The sequence below is a fragment of the Sciurus carolinensis genome, chromosome 7, assembly GCF_902686445.1.
Source record: "Sciurus carolinensis chromosome 7, mSciCar1.2, whole genome shotgun sequence".
In the NCBI taxonomy this organism is placed as follows: Eukaryota; Metazoa; Chordata; class Mammalia; order Rodentia; family Sciuridae; genus Sciurus; species Sciurus carolinensis.
The window spans coordinates 81149025-81165533 of NC_062219.1; the positions used below are offsets into that span (position 1 = coordinate 81149025).

General features: G+C 34.2%; 1 protein-coding gene across 3 annotated transcripts in view; it reads right to left on the reverse strand.

The window, feature by feature from the left end:
* The window catches only part of Ttk (TTK protein kinase), a 38639-nt gene that overhangs the window by 10637 nt on the left and 11493 nt on the right, over positions 1-16509 (reverse strand). For 2 of the 3 annotated variants that reach the window (XM_047558542.1, XM_047558543.1), the window contains exons 11-17: positions 13627-13775; positions 12382-12518; positions 10938-11064; positions 7835-7927; positions 3703-3860; positions 3425-3576; positions 2085-2209 (exon numbers count right to left, since the gene is read on the reverse strand). In XM_047558542.1, coding sequence (XP_047414498.1) covers positions 2085-2209; positions 3425-3576; positions 3703-3860; positions 7835-7927; positions 10938-11064; positions 12382-12518; positions 13627-13775 — 941 coding nt within the window. The remainder of the gene's footprint in view (positions 1-2084; positions 2210-3424; positions 3577-3702; positions 3861-7834; positions 7928-10937; positions 11065-12381; positions 12519-13626; positions 13776-16509) is intronic. The other variant, XM_047558545.1, reaches the window with a different exon arrangement.

The following is a 16509-nucleotide window of genomic DNA, read 5'->3' on the forward strand; positions in this document are numbered from 1 at the left end:
CTAAACTCCTTCTCTGACATTTCTTCTACTGTGTTGTCTCTGGATTCTATTTTTGGAACATCTTGGTTTGTTTGAGGCACTTTGTTCCCTTTTTTTCATATTGTTTGTGTGTCTTCCCATCTAGCAGTATGGATCTGAGGCAGTACAGTTTCTATTCTGTAGTCTTACAGTGTCCCTGATGGCTTTCAGTATCTCATTTGTGGGTACCTGACAATGGACTTCCAGGCGGCAGCAGTGGGTGATCCACTGGAAGTCTGCAGGTTAACGGCAGGTGGATGTTGGGCGGCAGGCAATGGGTAGGTGAAAGGTGGGCAATGGGCAGGTAAGAGGTGGGAAAATGGGCAAATAGTGAACAATAGGGTGATAGTTGATGAGAGGTCAGCGAGTGATCTGTGCTCAAAAGGCAGGCAATATGTTGGCAGATGGTGGGCAATCACAGCGGAAGAGTGGTGGGTAAACAGCAGGGGATCTGTGGGCATTGACGGCTGCCTCTCAGAGAAACAGTATTTCCTCTGCTTGAATCCCAAGTCAACGAGTGACAAGGAATGCAGCCTCCCTCTAGTTCACCACCTTGGATCTTCCTCACCTCCTGATTTTGTGTATGACTTATTTCACTTAGCATGAAGTTCTCCAATTCTATCCATTTACCAGTAAACACCATAATTTAGTTTTTCTTTATAAAACTCCATCATGTACATATATAAATATACCACAGTGAATTTCACTTTTATGTATATATATGTAAAGCATGAATTAAAAGAACTACCAGTAGAGCAGAGGAAGGAGACAGTGAGAGGGAAGAGGGAAAGGGAAGTACTGGGGACTGAAGTACAGCAAAGTATATTCCAAGATTTTTGAAAACTTGGATAATTATGGATTTCATGATATACTTGAAAAATTCAAATAACTGCCAACAAAGTTTCAAGACATATATCAAGTTATTTCATAAAAGATCAGGGTCAGAATCAGAAAACTGTTCCATCTTCAGAATGCTGCTTTTTTCTGTAATTACAGTGGGTAACTAGTAATATCTGCCTTAAAAATTGTCCAGGTTTGACATTTTATTAATGGTCATAAACTCCAGGGACTTGATTATCAGTCATTTCTGTGCTGAAACAGACTCAACATTGTTCCTACTTTATTAAATCAACCAACAAACCAATGTGGAAACAAAAGTACCTTTCGAGTTTTGTCTCCTAGGACTCCTTGGCCCAGTGTGCTACCTGAGATGGGACGGGCATCTAATCTAAATCATAAAAGAGTTTCTACAGTAGAATAATGCAAACCTTACAATGTGTTCCTCTTATTCTAAAATAAATGTCTCAGCTTGCAACGCAGAATATCTGTACTTTAGGGCCTCGGTACAGAAGATATCTTCAAGTTGATCTACAATTCAGTGTTCAGTCATACTTTTGATATAAATTATGATTGCAAATAAATTGTATTAAGGGCACAATGCCCATCTTTTCCTTCTGGAAAGTCTGACTTTGCTGATTAAGAAATACCTGAAATCTACATACATGGAATATCATTTTAGCTCCAAGCCAGATTATTATTTAAACTTTGTTGTTTTTGCTTTAGTCATTATGGGACAACTCCATTATCTTTGCTATTCATGTCCTACTATAAAAATGGTGTTAAATACAACGTTGACTATGACATTTTCAATATAAAATCCCACTTAAATTTTTTTCCAATTTAATTGATAGGAAACGTTTTGCTTCTCTGAAAGTATAGAAATAATCTTACCCCATGGACAATGAGAACCATATAACTGCCATTCACTCTTTGGTTGCTATGAAGAAACTCTAAACCAGACTTTCAGGTCAATTTTGGATCATGATCAAGATGATTTCCTAGCTATAGAAAAATCCTTCAAAATTGCTGGTACATTTCTATATGATCTTGATTTTCTATTCTAAATTATTTTGACCATTACTTTTAATCTCTTAATAGTTATAATATGTATTCTTATAAAAAAAAGATTCAAATCCTTTGAAGAATGAGGTAGGCGAAAACACCTCACAGGAGCAAAGGAACTAAATTCAAATGCATGGTAACCAATCATTTACTAAAAGTCTTACCTGAGAATCTTTAACAATACTTGTTGTATCTGGTTGCATTTGGTTTGCAATCCCAAAATCAATTAGCTTTAGCATTCCATCAACTATCAGAAAGTTGGCAGGCTTAAGATCACTATGAACAATGCCTTCAAAAGAAAAATCCATTTTATTAAACAAAGTAAAGCATTCTGCAGATTAAAAAAATAAAAAGTCACAACCTACAGTAAACTTGGTTCCTTTAATTAATCAGCTCAATTAATTTTTCATTTTTAAAATATATTCTGCACTTTCATAATACTTGTTATGTGCCAGATACCCAAGTTTTTTGCATATAATGAATCATTTAATCCTTATAATGATGCTGAGATATTATTATCCTCATTTTATTTTTTTATTTTTAAAATATTTTTATTAGTTGTTGATGAACCTTTATTTGTATGTGGTGCTGAGAATCAAACCCAGTTCCTCATATATGCTAGGCAAGTGTTGTACCACAGAGACACAATCCCAGCCTCTATTATCCCCATTTTTTTTTCTTTTTTTCTTTTTTTTTTTGTGGTGCTGGGGATTTGAACCCAGGGCCTTGTGCTTGTGAGGGAAGCACTCTACCAATGGAGCTATATCCCCAGCCCTATTATCCCCATTTTAAGGTGAAGAAATTAAGGCAGTGAGTGTTTAAGCAAATTGCTCAAGGTCACAAATACTAAGTGACAATGCCATAAGTATAAGTCTGGCAGTTTGGCTTCAAAGTCTCTCTTGACCACTGTGGTTAACTGTCCAGTACAAAGTATCATAACTGGTACTGCCAGATGGGAAGACCCAAATCCTGCTGAAGCCTCCATGCCCACAACCAGGATCTTCAGCACTGCTGAATTACTTTTTAATTTATAGGAACAAGCAGAAGATGAATCAGTTATTTAGCTGTTGTTTTGTTTTTGTTTTTAAAGATAGGGTAAAGGTAGAGAAAAAGAACCATGAACAAGTTTAAGTAGAAACCATGGGGTAACAAAAAAAAACCCAAAAGCCAAGTTTCAGACAGCACACAATATGAAATCATTTGGAGAATGAGAGAAACAATCATCTCATATTTAAGGATGCCTGAATACTACTAAAGTCTCAGATGTACCACAATCTAAGATAAGGATCATAGATTACATAAATACCAAGAAACACACGTTTTTACATTATGGATGTAGAAATTTGAGTCCATGCCCAAATCCTCCGGGATGACAGTGTTTTAAGAAATAAGTTTGCACCTAGTTCATCTTGTTAAAGGCACCAGTAAAATTATTTCTGGTTTATTTCTCTGACAACACTAAGAAATATTTTAACTTTACATGTATGAAGAGATTTTTAAATACCATGTTGATGGATTGTGTGTACGGCTTCCAACATATTTTTCCAGTAACTCTTGCGTTCCCATGGATTGATCGATTTTTTCTTTTTAAGCCAACTATTAAGATCGATATTTCCACATTCCATTACCATGTAGATGTACTGGTCTGTGATTTCACTGCAATTTAAAACAAACGAATAAAAGTAACTAAGTAATAAAGGACTAGGTTATGTTAATGAAGATCAACTAAGTATCTTAAGGATTATAGTTTAAAGTTTTTAAATTACGAAAGAAAATTCTTACTAATCATAAAGTCTGATGATCTTATCACTGTGTTGTTGTAGTTTATTCAAATAAGCTATTTCATTCCGATAACTATCAATAGTTTGATTATCTGCTTCTTCTAAATTCACGTATTTAATAGCATATATCTGCTTCTTTTCATTCAACACCTGATAGACCTATATAATACAAAAAGAAGAAAAGTTTAGAATATGCCATTTATATACTATCACAAATTTATTAGATATCTAAATTTATTAGATAGAATTTTGAAAAATTCTGAAAGAAATGCTAACATTAACAATTAAAAGTTTCTCAGCTTTTTTAATATAGAAGGAAAAAAATAGTCATGATAGTAAGAAACCATTTTCAACCACCTCTGACAATGGATATTCAATAGCTGAAAGACATAAGTTTAAAAGTTTCTATATCTTATTTCATATATGATAACAACTTTTGAATACTTTAACCAGGGAAATACCATTTCTTACATGTGTTTTTTCCATTGTATGGCATAACTAGTGCATTTTTGTTCTGGAGAAAATATATATTTGTGTGTACATGTGTATGTTGTGTGTGTGTGTGTGTTGTAGTGGGGATCAAATCCAGGGGAACTTTACCCCACAGCTACATACCACTGCTTTTTACTTTTTAATTTTTTTGGTACCAGGGATTGAACTCAGGGGCACTTAACCTCTGAGTCAAATCCCAGTCCAATTTTGTATGTAGAGACAGGGTCTCAGTGAGTTGCTTAGTGCCTTGCTTTTGCTGAGGTTGGTTTTGAATTTGTGATTCTTCTGCCTCAGCCTCCCAAGCCGCTGGGATTACAGGCATGCGCCACCACACCCAGCTACTGTTTGAGACAGTGTTTTACTAAGTTGATGAGGTTATTGTCAAACTTGTGATCCTCCAGTCTCAGCCTCCTGAGAAGCTGGGATTACGGGAGTGTGCCACCACACCCAGTGTGATAGAAAATATTAAAAATAGAAATAGAAATTGCAAGCTATCAGAATATTCAGTTGTGAAAGTAGAGTAGATCCAATTTTTTTAAAGTTAGGGTAACAGAAATAAGGTGTTCTCACAAGTATATTGTCAGGATCTTTATGGTCAAGGCAAAATTGCTGTGACTATAAAGGACAATTTCCAAGTAGTATTGATAGAGCAGATAACATTTTGAAAAGGAAACATGCTACTGTGTCTAATTTTCAGCCAACATGTAGCAGGGGTTATGCTTGTAAACCTCAAGAATTCAAAAATTGCCAGTGTATAAAAGAAATATCAGAGCTATGGACACATAACTCATTGATAGAGCATTTGCCTAACATGTGCAAGAGCCTGGGTTTAATCCCAAGCACTGCAAAAACAAACCACAAAACCAAAAAAATTATATTTATCTATCCTTTCTGACACATTGAAATAAACAGTCACTTAACCTTGACTACTTGATACTGGGAAGGAACAAGAAGAGGCCAAGTATGCATGAGGTCAATGTGCTAAAACTGCACTAATAAAAAAGGTCTATCAGGCCTCCAAGTACAACTTAACTACTTTTAATATTTAGGTACAAAACTCTAAAATAAAGTATTGTTGGTTTTACTTAGATATATAGCAAATTAGAGAGAGAAATGAAACATAAAATAGTGATAGAGCAAAAGGCAGTAGAAAACAATGAAACAGATGAAAGGAATTTTAAAACAGCACCATAAAGCCATTTTGTACAAGGAATGAGCCTTGCAAATCTCAATGAATTGAGAAAGCATTCTGTTGTGTCCTGCAAGACAGACACCAGGACCCTGAATCTAACAGGTTCATCTTATTTGTACACTCTGTTTAATAAGGCACACAGTGGTATATTCATACAATGAAATAGCTTTGTACCATAACAATAAGGTAGATCATAGAAAACATCACACACACACACACACACACACACACACACACACACACATAAATAGAGAACCTAAGCAAGACTGGAAGGAAATATCTACATTTGTATTCTAGCTCCACACTGGATCAGCAATCTAACCTTGGGCCAAGGTTCTCAATCTCACAAAAGTAAAATGCTCTTAGTAGAACCTACTATGTAGGGCTAGAAGGATGACTGAGATGCACAGTTGTGCAGTGTGTCTGAAGTGAGCAAACATTTGCTACCACAATTAAAGTCATTCAGAACAAAATAAAGTGAACATTTTTAAATATGTTAGAGTTGTCAGATATTTCAGAAAAAAAATCTGCAGGATAATATGACTATATTACGATTCCAAACTTTTGGAGCAAATGAAAACTTTTCAATTAGCTTTGTATGTATATAGGCATTACTCCCCCAATGTCACTGCTTTTCGAAAAATTCTTAAAATAACCTACTGCATTAGGTGGGTCCTATTTCCATTTCACAGAGATAGTATCAAAGTTAGGATTCTGGTTTTGTTTTGGGGACAGTCTCACTGTATTGCCCAGGCAGGTCTTGAAGTCATGGGCTTAGCTCAACTGAGCTGTCTGCCTCAGCTTCCTCAACAGCTGGGACTACAGGTGTTATAATACCAAGACTGAGTAAATCAAATATCCCTATCTTCTTGGAGCTCACATTTCATTGCAGGGGGACACAAAATAACAAATCAAATAAATACACAGAGCATCCAGTAGTGCCTGAGTTGTGATTTGTCAGTTTCATGGGAAGTTAATCAATGTAGAACTAGATTAGCTAGATCTGTATCTTGACCATTCTTAACAGCTCCATGACCTTTCTAGAAGTTCTTAATACCAGTATGGTTGGTAACTTCCTAAAACTCACCTTTGAGGCATGTTGATTTTTTTACTCCACCTTAATAATTAAATTGAATAATAGAATTGAATTCAGAAAACATGCACCAGTTATAGCTTCATCACGTAACCATTAACTTAAATAAGCTTATAACTTCATTATACTCCAAAGAAAGAAATGTCTAAAATATCATTAAGACTACTCTTCCTCATCCTCTGATAACATGCTGTGAAATAAACACCTCTAACAAGTGTCAGTACCTTGACATTATTAAAATACAGTAAAATAACTAATAAGTAATAATTAGCCAAAGAAATTTTAACCAAAGCAATTAAATACGGGAATTCAAATAAATTGATAACAAATGTGATTATTCTTTTATTCTGATGACTGAAATTTGATGCAAGTTTGGAGAAAGAAAATGTATAAAGTAATCTAATATTTATTGAAAACTTTGCTAAACATGGTAATGTATATACCTTATTATTTGTTTGTTTTGTTTTAGGCACTGGGGATTACACCTAGGGTGTAATTAGAATAAGATACATTACATCAAAATGAATTCTACTGTCATGTATAACAAAAAGAATTAATAAAAAATAACTTAAAAACTAAAAAACAAAAAGCAAAAAACAAAAAATCAGATGAATTTAGGAAATAATCTAATCCCAGAAATTCATTATTAAGGGTTTTGAATGCTGGGGTTGTAGCTCAGTGGTAGAACACTTGCCTAGCCTGTGTGAGGTACTGGATTCAATCCTCAGCACCAGATTAAAAAAAATAATAATAAATGAAATTAAAAACTTAATAAAAATAAGTATCATGTCCATCTACAAAAACAAAATATTTTTTTGAAAAATGTTTTTGAGATAAAAAACCCATTAGTAAAAATCCTTGCTACATAATCCTAAATCTATTAGTAATTCACCTCATGTTCTGAATTACTTTTAGAAAGATTCTTTTGGGATATTAGTGGTCCCTTGCCAATTTAAGTCATTGTTATATGCTATAATATGTTTGGGAGGGGCTGACGTTATGGCTCAGTGGTAGAGTGCTTGCCTGGCATGTGTGAGGCCCTGGGTTTGAAACTCAGCACTGCATACAAATAAATAAAAGATCCACAGACAACTGAAAAAAAAAAAAAAAAAAAGAAAAAAGAAAAGATGTTTGAGAGCACAGGATATTGGTGGGAAAAGTTTGCAATTGGAACTCATGTGCAAGTCTAAAGAGGATATGTAGTTTTTAGGGAAAAGAGGAGGAAGACAGGAGATGAGATTTTTTAGCTCAAGGGCAACATGGGCTCCCAGAAGTTAAGAAAAAAAGAGTCCCTATAGCTAAAAAGACAAAGTTTAATATATTTTTGTTCATTTTTTAAATATTTAAGATACTTACCTTACTTGAACCTCCACTGCCTATCTGTTTTAATATGGAATAAATTCTTCCTTTAACGGCAATGCATTCATTCGTTGAAGAGGATCCCGAAATCTAAATAATTAAAAATACCAATAATGGATCAAAGTGTATGCCTAAGTATGAAATACTCCCAAATTTGAAATTATCTTAAGTAATTAGATAATTTAAGTATGTTAGAATATTTTATGAAGAGAACATGCTCTGCATACTTTAATCAAAGCAACAAACCTCTGTATACACACATTTCTAAGGTCTTCCCTTTAACTGGTTTTTATTTAACATAAATAGAAAAGAGGAAAATATCACTTAATCTTCAACAAACTCATAAGCTATCCTTTTTTTCCCCTCACATCTTTTACTTTCACATACACATACACAATTACATCTATATTCTTTCTCATTTAACATTATTTACAAAGGAAAGAATGTACTAAGGTACTAAGAGCCCCAGTAGATCAGACAAATGCAAATTTCAACAAGCCCCGCTTCCCGGCTATGCCCTGAGTAATGTTCAACAAGTTACTTGATTTCTCTGAACTTCAGCATCTTGCCCAACAAACTTTCAACCCAAGTCGTATCATGTCTTTCATTCTTTCCCTCATACTGGAGGACCTCTCCGTGTACCTATAAATGCTTTTAACAGATGGCATGGTGAGAAGACTAACTAAAAGAAGTTGAACCCAAAAGCTTTAAATTAGTTGATTAACAAACTGAAGCACAATCTCCATAATACTAAACTGAGTTCAGTTTTAGATTTCAAATCATGGAATCTTTCTCATGTAATCTCCTATATAAATAACAAGGATTCTAATTTTTTTAACCTCGAAGATTGAGAGACACTGAAATATGTTTCCTGAATGAAAATATTAGGCTTTGAAATATGTATGTGTTGTAATTCCACAAAGGATACCCCCCACTTCCCTTTTATGTCCTCTATTCTTCCTTACTTAAACAGAACATTTCTTAGGAAGGAAAACCCATCCATTTCCTTGTCCCCTAACTGCTGGTAGCTTTTAGAAAAAAGCAACTCCAAGTTTTTTTCTAATTCAATACCATTGTAAGGTTTAGTTTCCAGCTTAAGACATCTTCCTCCCCCTTAGTCTTCCCTCTTCACTATGGTCAGAATTTTCAAAACTCAAATCAGATCATTTTACTCCTCTGCTTTCTCCCTTGCACAACCTCCTGCCCCCATTAGGATAAAACCTGCAAGGCCCAGCAGAACCTTGGGACCCAATCCTTGCCCTTCCTGAGCTCTCACTGAACTCCAGCCTCCTTGCAGTTCTCTCCTGACACTGAGTCTCCTCTAACAGGGCTCCACGATATCTTCTCTGGCCATCTCTCACTCTTTAGATAGATTTGTCTCAAACAGGGCCTGATACTAGTAACCACTCAATAAATATATTCTGAATCAATATATAGGCAAACCTGATCATTTTTCTTTCTCCTTATTTATTTATTTATTTGGGTACTGGGAATTGAACCCAGGGGTGCTTAACCATTGACCCATATCCCCAGCCCTTTTTTATATTTTTATTTTGAGACGAGTCTGATAAGGTTGCTTAGGGGCTCACTAAGTTGCTGAGGCTAGCTTTGAACTTGCAATCCTCCTGTTTCAACTTTTTGGAGCTGCTGTGATTACAGGCAAGCACTACTGAGCTCGGATAAAAATTTATTTTATTTTTCAATCCTCAAAACACTATCACCTCTTTCCAGTTTATATATTTTTCTTCTGTAAACATCATTTTATTTATGTATTTATTTATTTTTGCCATACTGGCAACTGGCCCAGGGGGTGACCTACCACTGTGCTACATCCCCAGCCATTTATTTAGTTTTAAATTTTAAGACAGGTTCTCACTAAGATGAAGAGGCCAGCCTCAAATTCAGTACCCCATATCTCAGCCTTTGGAGTTGCTGGGAGTAGAGGTATGCACCATCATGTCTGGTTATTTATATAATGTATTACCAGTTAATTTTTTGTTTTTTTAAATGGTATCAAAGTATACATAACCTAAACCTTACCTTTTAAATCATTTTTAAGTACAATTCAGTGGCATTGAGTATATTCACATTATTTTGTAAATATCACCATGATCTAGAATTTTTTCATCATTGCATACTGAAACTCTATACCCATTAGGTAATAACTGCCCATTCCTCCCTCCTCTTACTGATAACCACTGTTCCATATTGTCAATTTTTTTCAATTGGCCTTTATACGTATTACTCTCTTTTTGTGTTTTGTTTTAAACAATTGTGGCTCACATTTATTATTTATCAAGTGTCATACACTGTTTTAAGAGTTACACATATAAGCTAGGTGCGGTAGTGTAAGACTATAATCCCAGCAACTCAGAAGGCGGAGGCAGGAAAATTGTAAATTTGAGGCCAGCCTTAGAACTTAACAAGACCCTCAGCAACTCAGCAAGACCCCGTCTCAAAATAAAAATAAAAAGAACTTGGAATGTAACTCAGTGGTAAAGCATCCCTGGGTTGAATTCCCAGTATCAAAAAAAAAAATTACCACTACATTAACAAATATAATATTCACAACCATTCTATGAGGTAGTAGCTTCATTTTCCCATTTTATAGAGGATGAAATGAACACAGAAAATGTACATAATTTGCAAAAGATCACACAGCTGGCAAGCAGGGAAGCCAAGACTCATGCCCAATCAAGCTACAAGGTCCATGTTTTCTACCATTATTAGGTTCCTTCTCAGAGTTACTAATAAGCTAATCTTAGTTACTGGTGTCAAGGGTGTCTAATTTTTTTTCAAATGGCAATGCAATTGACACACCAGCAAAATTTTTGTTAATTTAACCTCAATTATAAGAGAAATTTTATTCAACTATTCAAACCGGATTCTTGAGCTAAATAAATAACAGTTTCATTAGCTTCTTTAATAACTAACCTCTGAACATCACAGGGTTCATACTTATTGGAATATCAAAAAGGTTTGGCTTATTGGGAATAAAAATTGACAAGATCTTGAAGACCTTTTGTGAAAACTAGATACTGTAAAAATGAACTCTATGAAGGTGATTAACATTTACTATCATAAACAAAGCTCAATGAACCTGTAGGTTTTGAAGAGGAGTAGCGGGTACTTGCTGCTGTGGCTGCTGGAAACAGGCAAGCTGGCTGTACGGTGTTGATGATGGACACACAGGTGGAAAATCATTCTTTACAACTGGAGTTCTAAAACTAGGAAAGCATTTATTTTTTCTTAATTTAAAATATTAAAATTTAATATACAAGATTCTGATTAAGCTTTCATGTATTTTGAAAGATTGACTTAAACTTAGAAGTGCTACATCAAACAATACCCAAGTTCATTTTCATAATATATCTGATATTTAAGTTACACTGCCACCAGGTACTTCATTTGGGGGGAATTCTTTCTGAAATAAATTTTTTGCCCCAATAAGAAATTCTCATTGGTAACATAAATAAGATAGCATCTAAAATATGCAGTCAGGACTATTTTATAAGAATTTAGTCAAAGCAAAGGTCATTTATGACTTATGATAGATTTTATGAATGCTTTAAAATAGTATAATGTTCTATAATGGTTCTAGAAATTCTGAAAGTGAATTACATCATCAGAGGAGTTTGGCCCTTAACTTTGTTTCTGTTCAGTATACACAGGCATTTTGTTCTGTTTGTTATTATATTTTCAACATCTAGAAAAGTACCTGGCACCAAGGAGGTCTACAAATATTTATCAATAATAAATGATGTAAGATCATAAGAAATACCTAATTATTTTAGTTAGCAATCTAAATATATTCTTTAATATATTTTATTGTGTAGTAAAATGAAGCAATACAGCAAATTTATATTAAATAATAAGATTCTGGTAATAAAAGGTCAGTTCTAATTAAGATCAAAGTTAACCTAACAGAAATGAAAAGCCAAAGGAAACAAGGACATAGATTGTTTCCTAAGACATTAAAAATACTAAAAAGTATGCCCACTGGCTAAAGGTTATGATGTATAACACCCCTTTATATTTTTTCTTTGAAATGTCATTCACTTGTTTTTGTGATATCCCTTGTACTTCCTGTATATCAGCACTGACCACCCTGTTTATTTATTCATCCCTCATTCCTATCCACTCAAATCTTACACTTTTGAATACCTACAGAACTATATGAACAATAGAAATTATTGTATTCCAGTGAACACCTCCGAGGCCAAAACATTTATCCACCTTTATCTACTTTAAGAAGGCTAATCTCCCTTTAAAATGTCTCTCAATTAGAGAGATAGCCATGTGGCAGTGCATGTTTATCAAGGTTTACATCCCGAGATGTAAATACAGGTTACAATATTATAAAGATTACATAAATAACAATTCTTAAAAATATATATTATTGTAACACTTCCCCTTTACATTTTACAGATGAAAAAACTGAGAAAAATTAACAGCGGGAATCAACCCCAGATCCATTTGGCCCCAAAGCTTCTTATTTCCATCTTATTACAGTGAATCCTGAGTTAGGAGTCAAAAGTAATTACCAGTTCATGTAATCATCCAAGCTATTGCTACTTGGTGTCTGACAAATAGATTTTGGATCAATCCATTTAGGTGCTGACACTGGAGGTGACTGCTTTGAAACTGAAAGGACAGGCTGCTCAACAGTGATATGTTTCTGCTAAGAGAAAATTTAAAACACTATGATTCAGTTTTTAGTCTCCTATTCTGTAGTTTTACAAACATCACCTTTAAAAGAAAATAAGAATATAAAAAAAAACCACAGTAAAACAGGTAGGCACATATATTTTAGACTTTTGATAACTTTTTAGTATAGCTTTTACTCCAAACTCTTAAGCCTAGCATACTCTGCTCAAACTGAATATAAGTACAGGTTTGCAAAATAGTTTAACAAATGACGAACTAAGATCCTCCCCTCATCAGAGCTATTATATCAGGCATTAAAGTTTTGTAATCTAGAACCACAGTAGCTAGTAGTATAGCTCAGTACTAGAGGAGATGCTTAGCATATGTGAGGCTCTTGGTTCAATTCCAAAAGTTCTCTAAACAATAAAACCATATCACATCCCCAAATATAGCCAATATTAATGATTTAGCAAAGACTGGAATAGCAAATGCCTGTGTTCCTATCTCACACAAGAGACAGCCTGTAGAATTCATCTCATACAAATCCCAGAGAGGATAAACGAGCATCCTCTACGGCAGGGATCAGCTTGCAGGCTGAATCTGGCCTGCCATCTAAATTTTGCAAACCAAGTTTTATTGGAATATGTCTATGACCATTTATTTACATATGGTCCATAGCCATTTTCATGCTCTAACTACAGAGCTGAAAAGTTGCAACAAAGACCATGTAGCCTGCAAAGACTACTAACCCTTTACAGAAAGTTTAATAACCCCTATGCTAATGCATCTCAACCAAACTCTACTTTGCTTGAAAACGTTTAGTAACTAAACTTTCTATGGAGGTTCATTTCAATTTGAGGACAGTTTTAATTTTATAAAATATTTGTAGTTACTTAGATTAAACTGAATTCCATTTTATGCTCTCGAGAGCCACAATGGATAAATCTATTCTACTTTCCATGCTGTGTAGTTCTTTTATGTTTTGAAGAAGGCTTAAAGAAAAAAAAAAAAAAAAAAAAAAAGACTCCACTAAATATGCCACATAACTATTTAACAAAAGAAAATATTTCACATTATCATCAAACTTCAGAAATATATTATGAACAATAGCAACATTGTACTTTAAGGGGAAAGAAAGTTACCTCTGTATCAGCCTTTGGGGTTACATCTGGAATATGCCACTGATTTGAAAAGGCAACAGGATTCGGGTTCACACATTCTGACTTTCTCTTAGATTGCCATTGTTTTTGATTACTTTCTGGAACCTTTGGTTCTTGGAGTTCTTTCATTTCTGAAATTGTATTTGTTGTTGTCATCATTAAAAAGCAAGAACATTTGATAATAACAAGACTAAATCAAGGTAAGGTGGCATCCGCCTGTAGTCCCAAGTACTTGGAAGGCTGAGTTGGAGGCTCTCTTGAACCCATGAGTATGTGATCAGCCTGGGCACCATAGTAAGACCCCATTTCAAATAAACAACAGAACAAAAACTAAGCTTAAGTAAATAGAACATGTTACAAAACTATTAGATTTTTAGCTCTTAAAAATAGAAAAATAAAGGATAAGTTAAAAGCTGCAAGCTTGCCACTGACAATTTGCCTTTAGCAAATTAATTTTACAAAGTTGCAACACAGCCACCTAACTAAACTATTAATCAAGAGTTCTGTCAGAGACCATCCAGACTTAAAAGACCATTCCTTTATCAGTAATCATAAATAAAAATTAAAAACATACACATAATAAAATCTTACAGTAAAGAGAAGGTAACTCATCACTTTTCATAGTTTAACATAAAAATTTTACCACTAGCCTAGAATTTACCATCTTTTTTTTTTTTTTTTGGAAGTGGGGAGTTGTACTGGGGATTGAACTCAGGTACTCAACCACTGAGTCACATCTCCAGTCCTATTTGTATTTTATTTGGAGACAGGGTCTCACTGAGTTGCTTGATGCCTCGCCATTGCTGAGGCTGGCTTTGACCTTGTGATCCTCCTACCTCAGCCTCCCAAGCCACTGAGAATTTATTCTCTTAAGGGTCCATACACAAAAATACCTCAATAATATATTTAATATAAATACCAAAATTTTATTCATTTCATGGTTGCAAAAATCCTAAATATTAGCAATTTACATACAAAAAAGACAATAACTTGTATACAAATTGGCTTTATCACTAAATGCAAAGTTCAGTGAATTTAGCAATGTCAATGTGTCTAAGATCAATAAATAAAAATCAGTTGCACTTTTATACACTAGAAGACATTTTTTTAAAGTTATCATTCATTATCAAAGCATTGAAAACTATTAGATACCCTAAAATAAATCCACCAAAGGGTATGCAAGATCTTTACATAGAAAAGGATTCTCACTGTATTAAATGAAAGGATGTGCCAGGTTAATGAACACTAAAGATGTCAATTTCTCCCAAATTTCCTTATAGGTTCAATAAGATCTCAAATTTCCAGTTGTAAAAAATACAGAGATTCAAGTATTCATAGAAATATAGAGATTCTGGTATTTATATAAAAATCCAAAAGGTCAAAATATTCTTGAATAACAAAACTGATACACATGAAGACTCACTGCAGTAATGAAGAGAGTATTAACACAAAATAACTATGGAACAGAGCAGACTCCAAATCAGATACCTAGAATTACCTCATTTACAACAATTCAGAAAGGGAAAAGAGAATATTCTCAACAAATGCTATGATGTCCACATAGGAAAAAATGAAACTTGGCACTTTACCTACACATATATAAATATTTTCAAGTTAAATATAAATCTAAATATAAAAGGGAAAACTGATGTCTAAAAATATGGAATTTTTTTTATGATGTTGACATAGAGAAAGATTTGATTAAAACACAGAAAGTACTAACCATAAAGGCAAAAGTTAATAAATTAAGTGCAGCAAAATTAAGAATTTCATTTCATCAAGTCTTCACTACAAATAGGAGAATTTACTTGCAATATATACCCAACGAAGTGTATTTAGATCATAAAAATACCTCTCTAAAAAAAAAATCAATGAGGGCTGGGGATAAAGCTTAGCAGTAGAGTGCCTGCTCAGCACGCACAAAGCCTTGGGTTCCATCCCCAGCACCAACAAAAAAATAAATAAAAACAAAAGTAAATGAGAAAAAGAAACAAAACACAATAGAAAAATTATCAAAACTCAATTTTTTCACAAGAGAATATTAAAGTGGCCAATAAACATAAGATGTTCAATAGCAGACAGTAAAGAAATGCAAATTAAAGCCACAGCATCAGAATGCCTAAACTGATAATATAAAGATTGAGAGGAATATAGAGGAAAGCAGCATAATTACTGGTCAAGGGTCAGTACAACCACCTTGGAAATTTTCGTACCACTTACCAAACCTAAGCATATCATCCCTGTGTCCCAACAATCCCACTCTTAGAATACACACAATAGAAATATATACATATGGGAACCAAAGACAAATAAAAAAATCTAAATTATCATTACTTATTAGACAAAATTATTATCCATGAATATTTGGATAAATCATAGTAAGTTATAGTTTGCATATTACGTGTCCTTCAAAGCACCTGTGTTAATACAGGAATACTGAGAGTTGAAAGAGTAAATTATGATAGCTGTAACCTCATCAGTCCATCCTTCTTTGAAAGAACTAACTGGATGGTGGGGCGTGGCTAGAGGAGGTAGGTAATCAGGGGCAAACCCTGGAAGGGTCCATCTTCCCTGCAGCTCCCTCCCCCTGATCTCTGCTTCCTGGCCAACACCACTGAAGCAGCATTCCTCCTCCAAGCCCTTCAGTCATGAAGTTCTGTTTCACCTTGGGCCCTGAGTAAATGAGTCAGTGGCCCATGGATTGAACCTCTGAAATTACAAGCCAAAATAATTTTTTCCTCCTATAAGTTGTTCTTGTCAGGTATTTTGGTTACATTAATAAGAAGCTAACACAAAGTATATTCAATATAATGAAGCTGGGTGTGGTGGTCCATGCCTGTAATTCTAGCAACTCAAGAGGCTGAG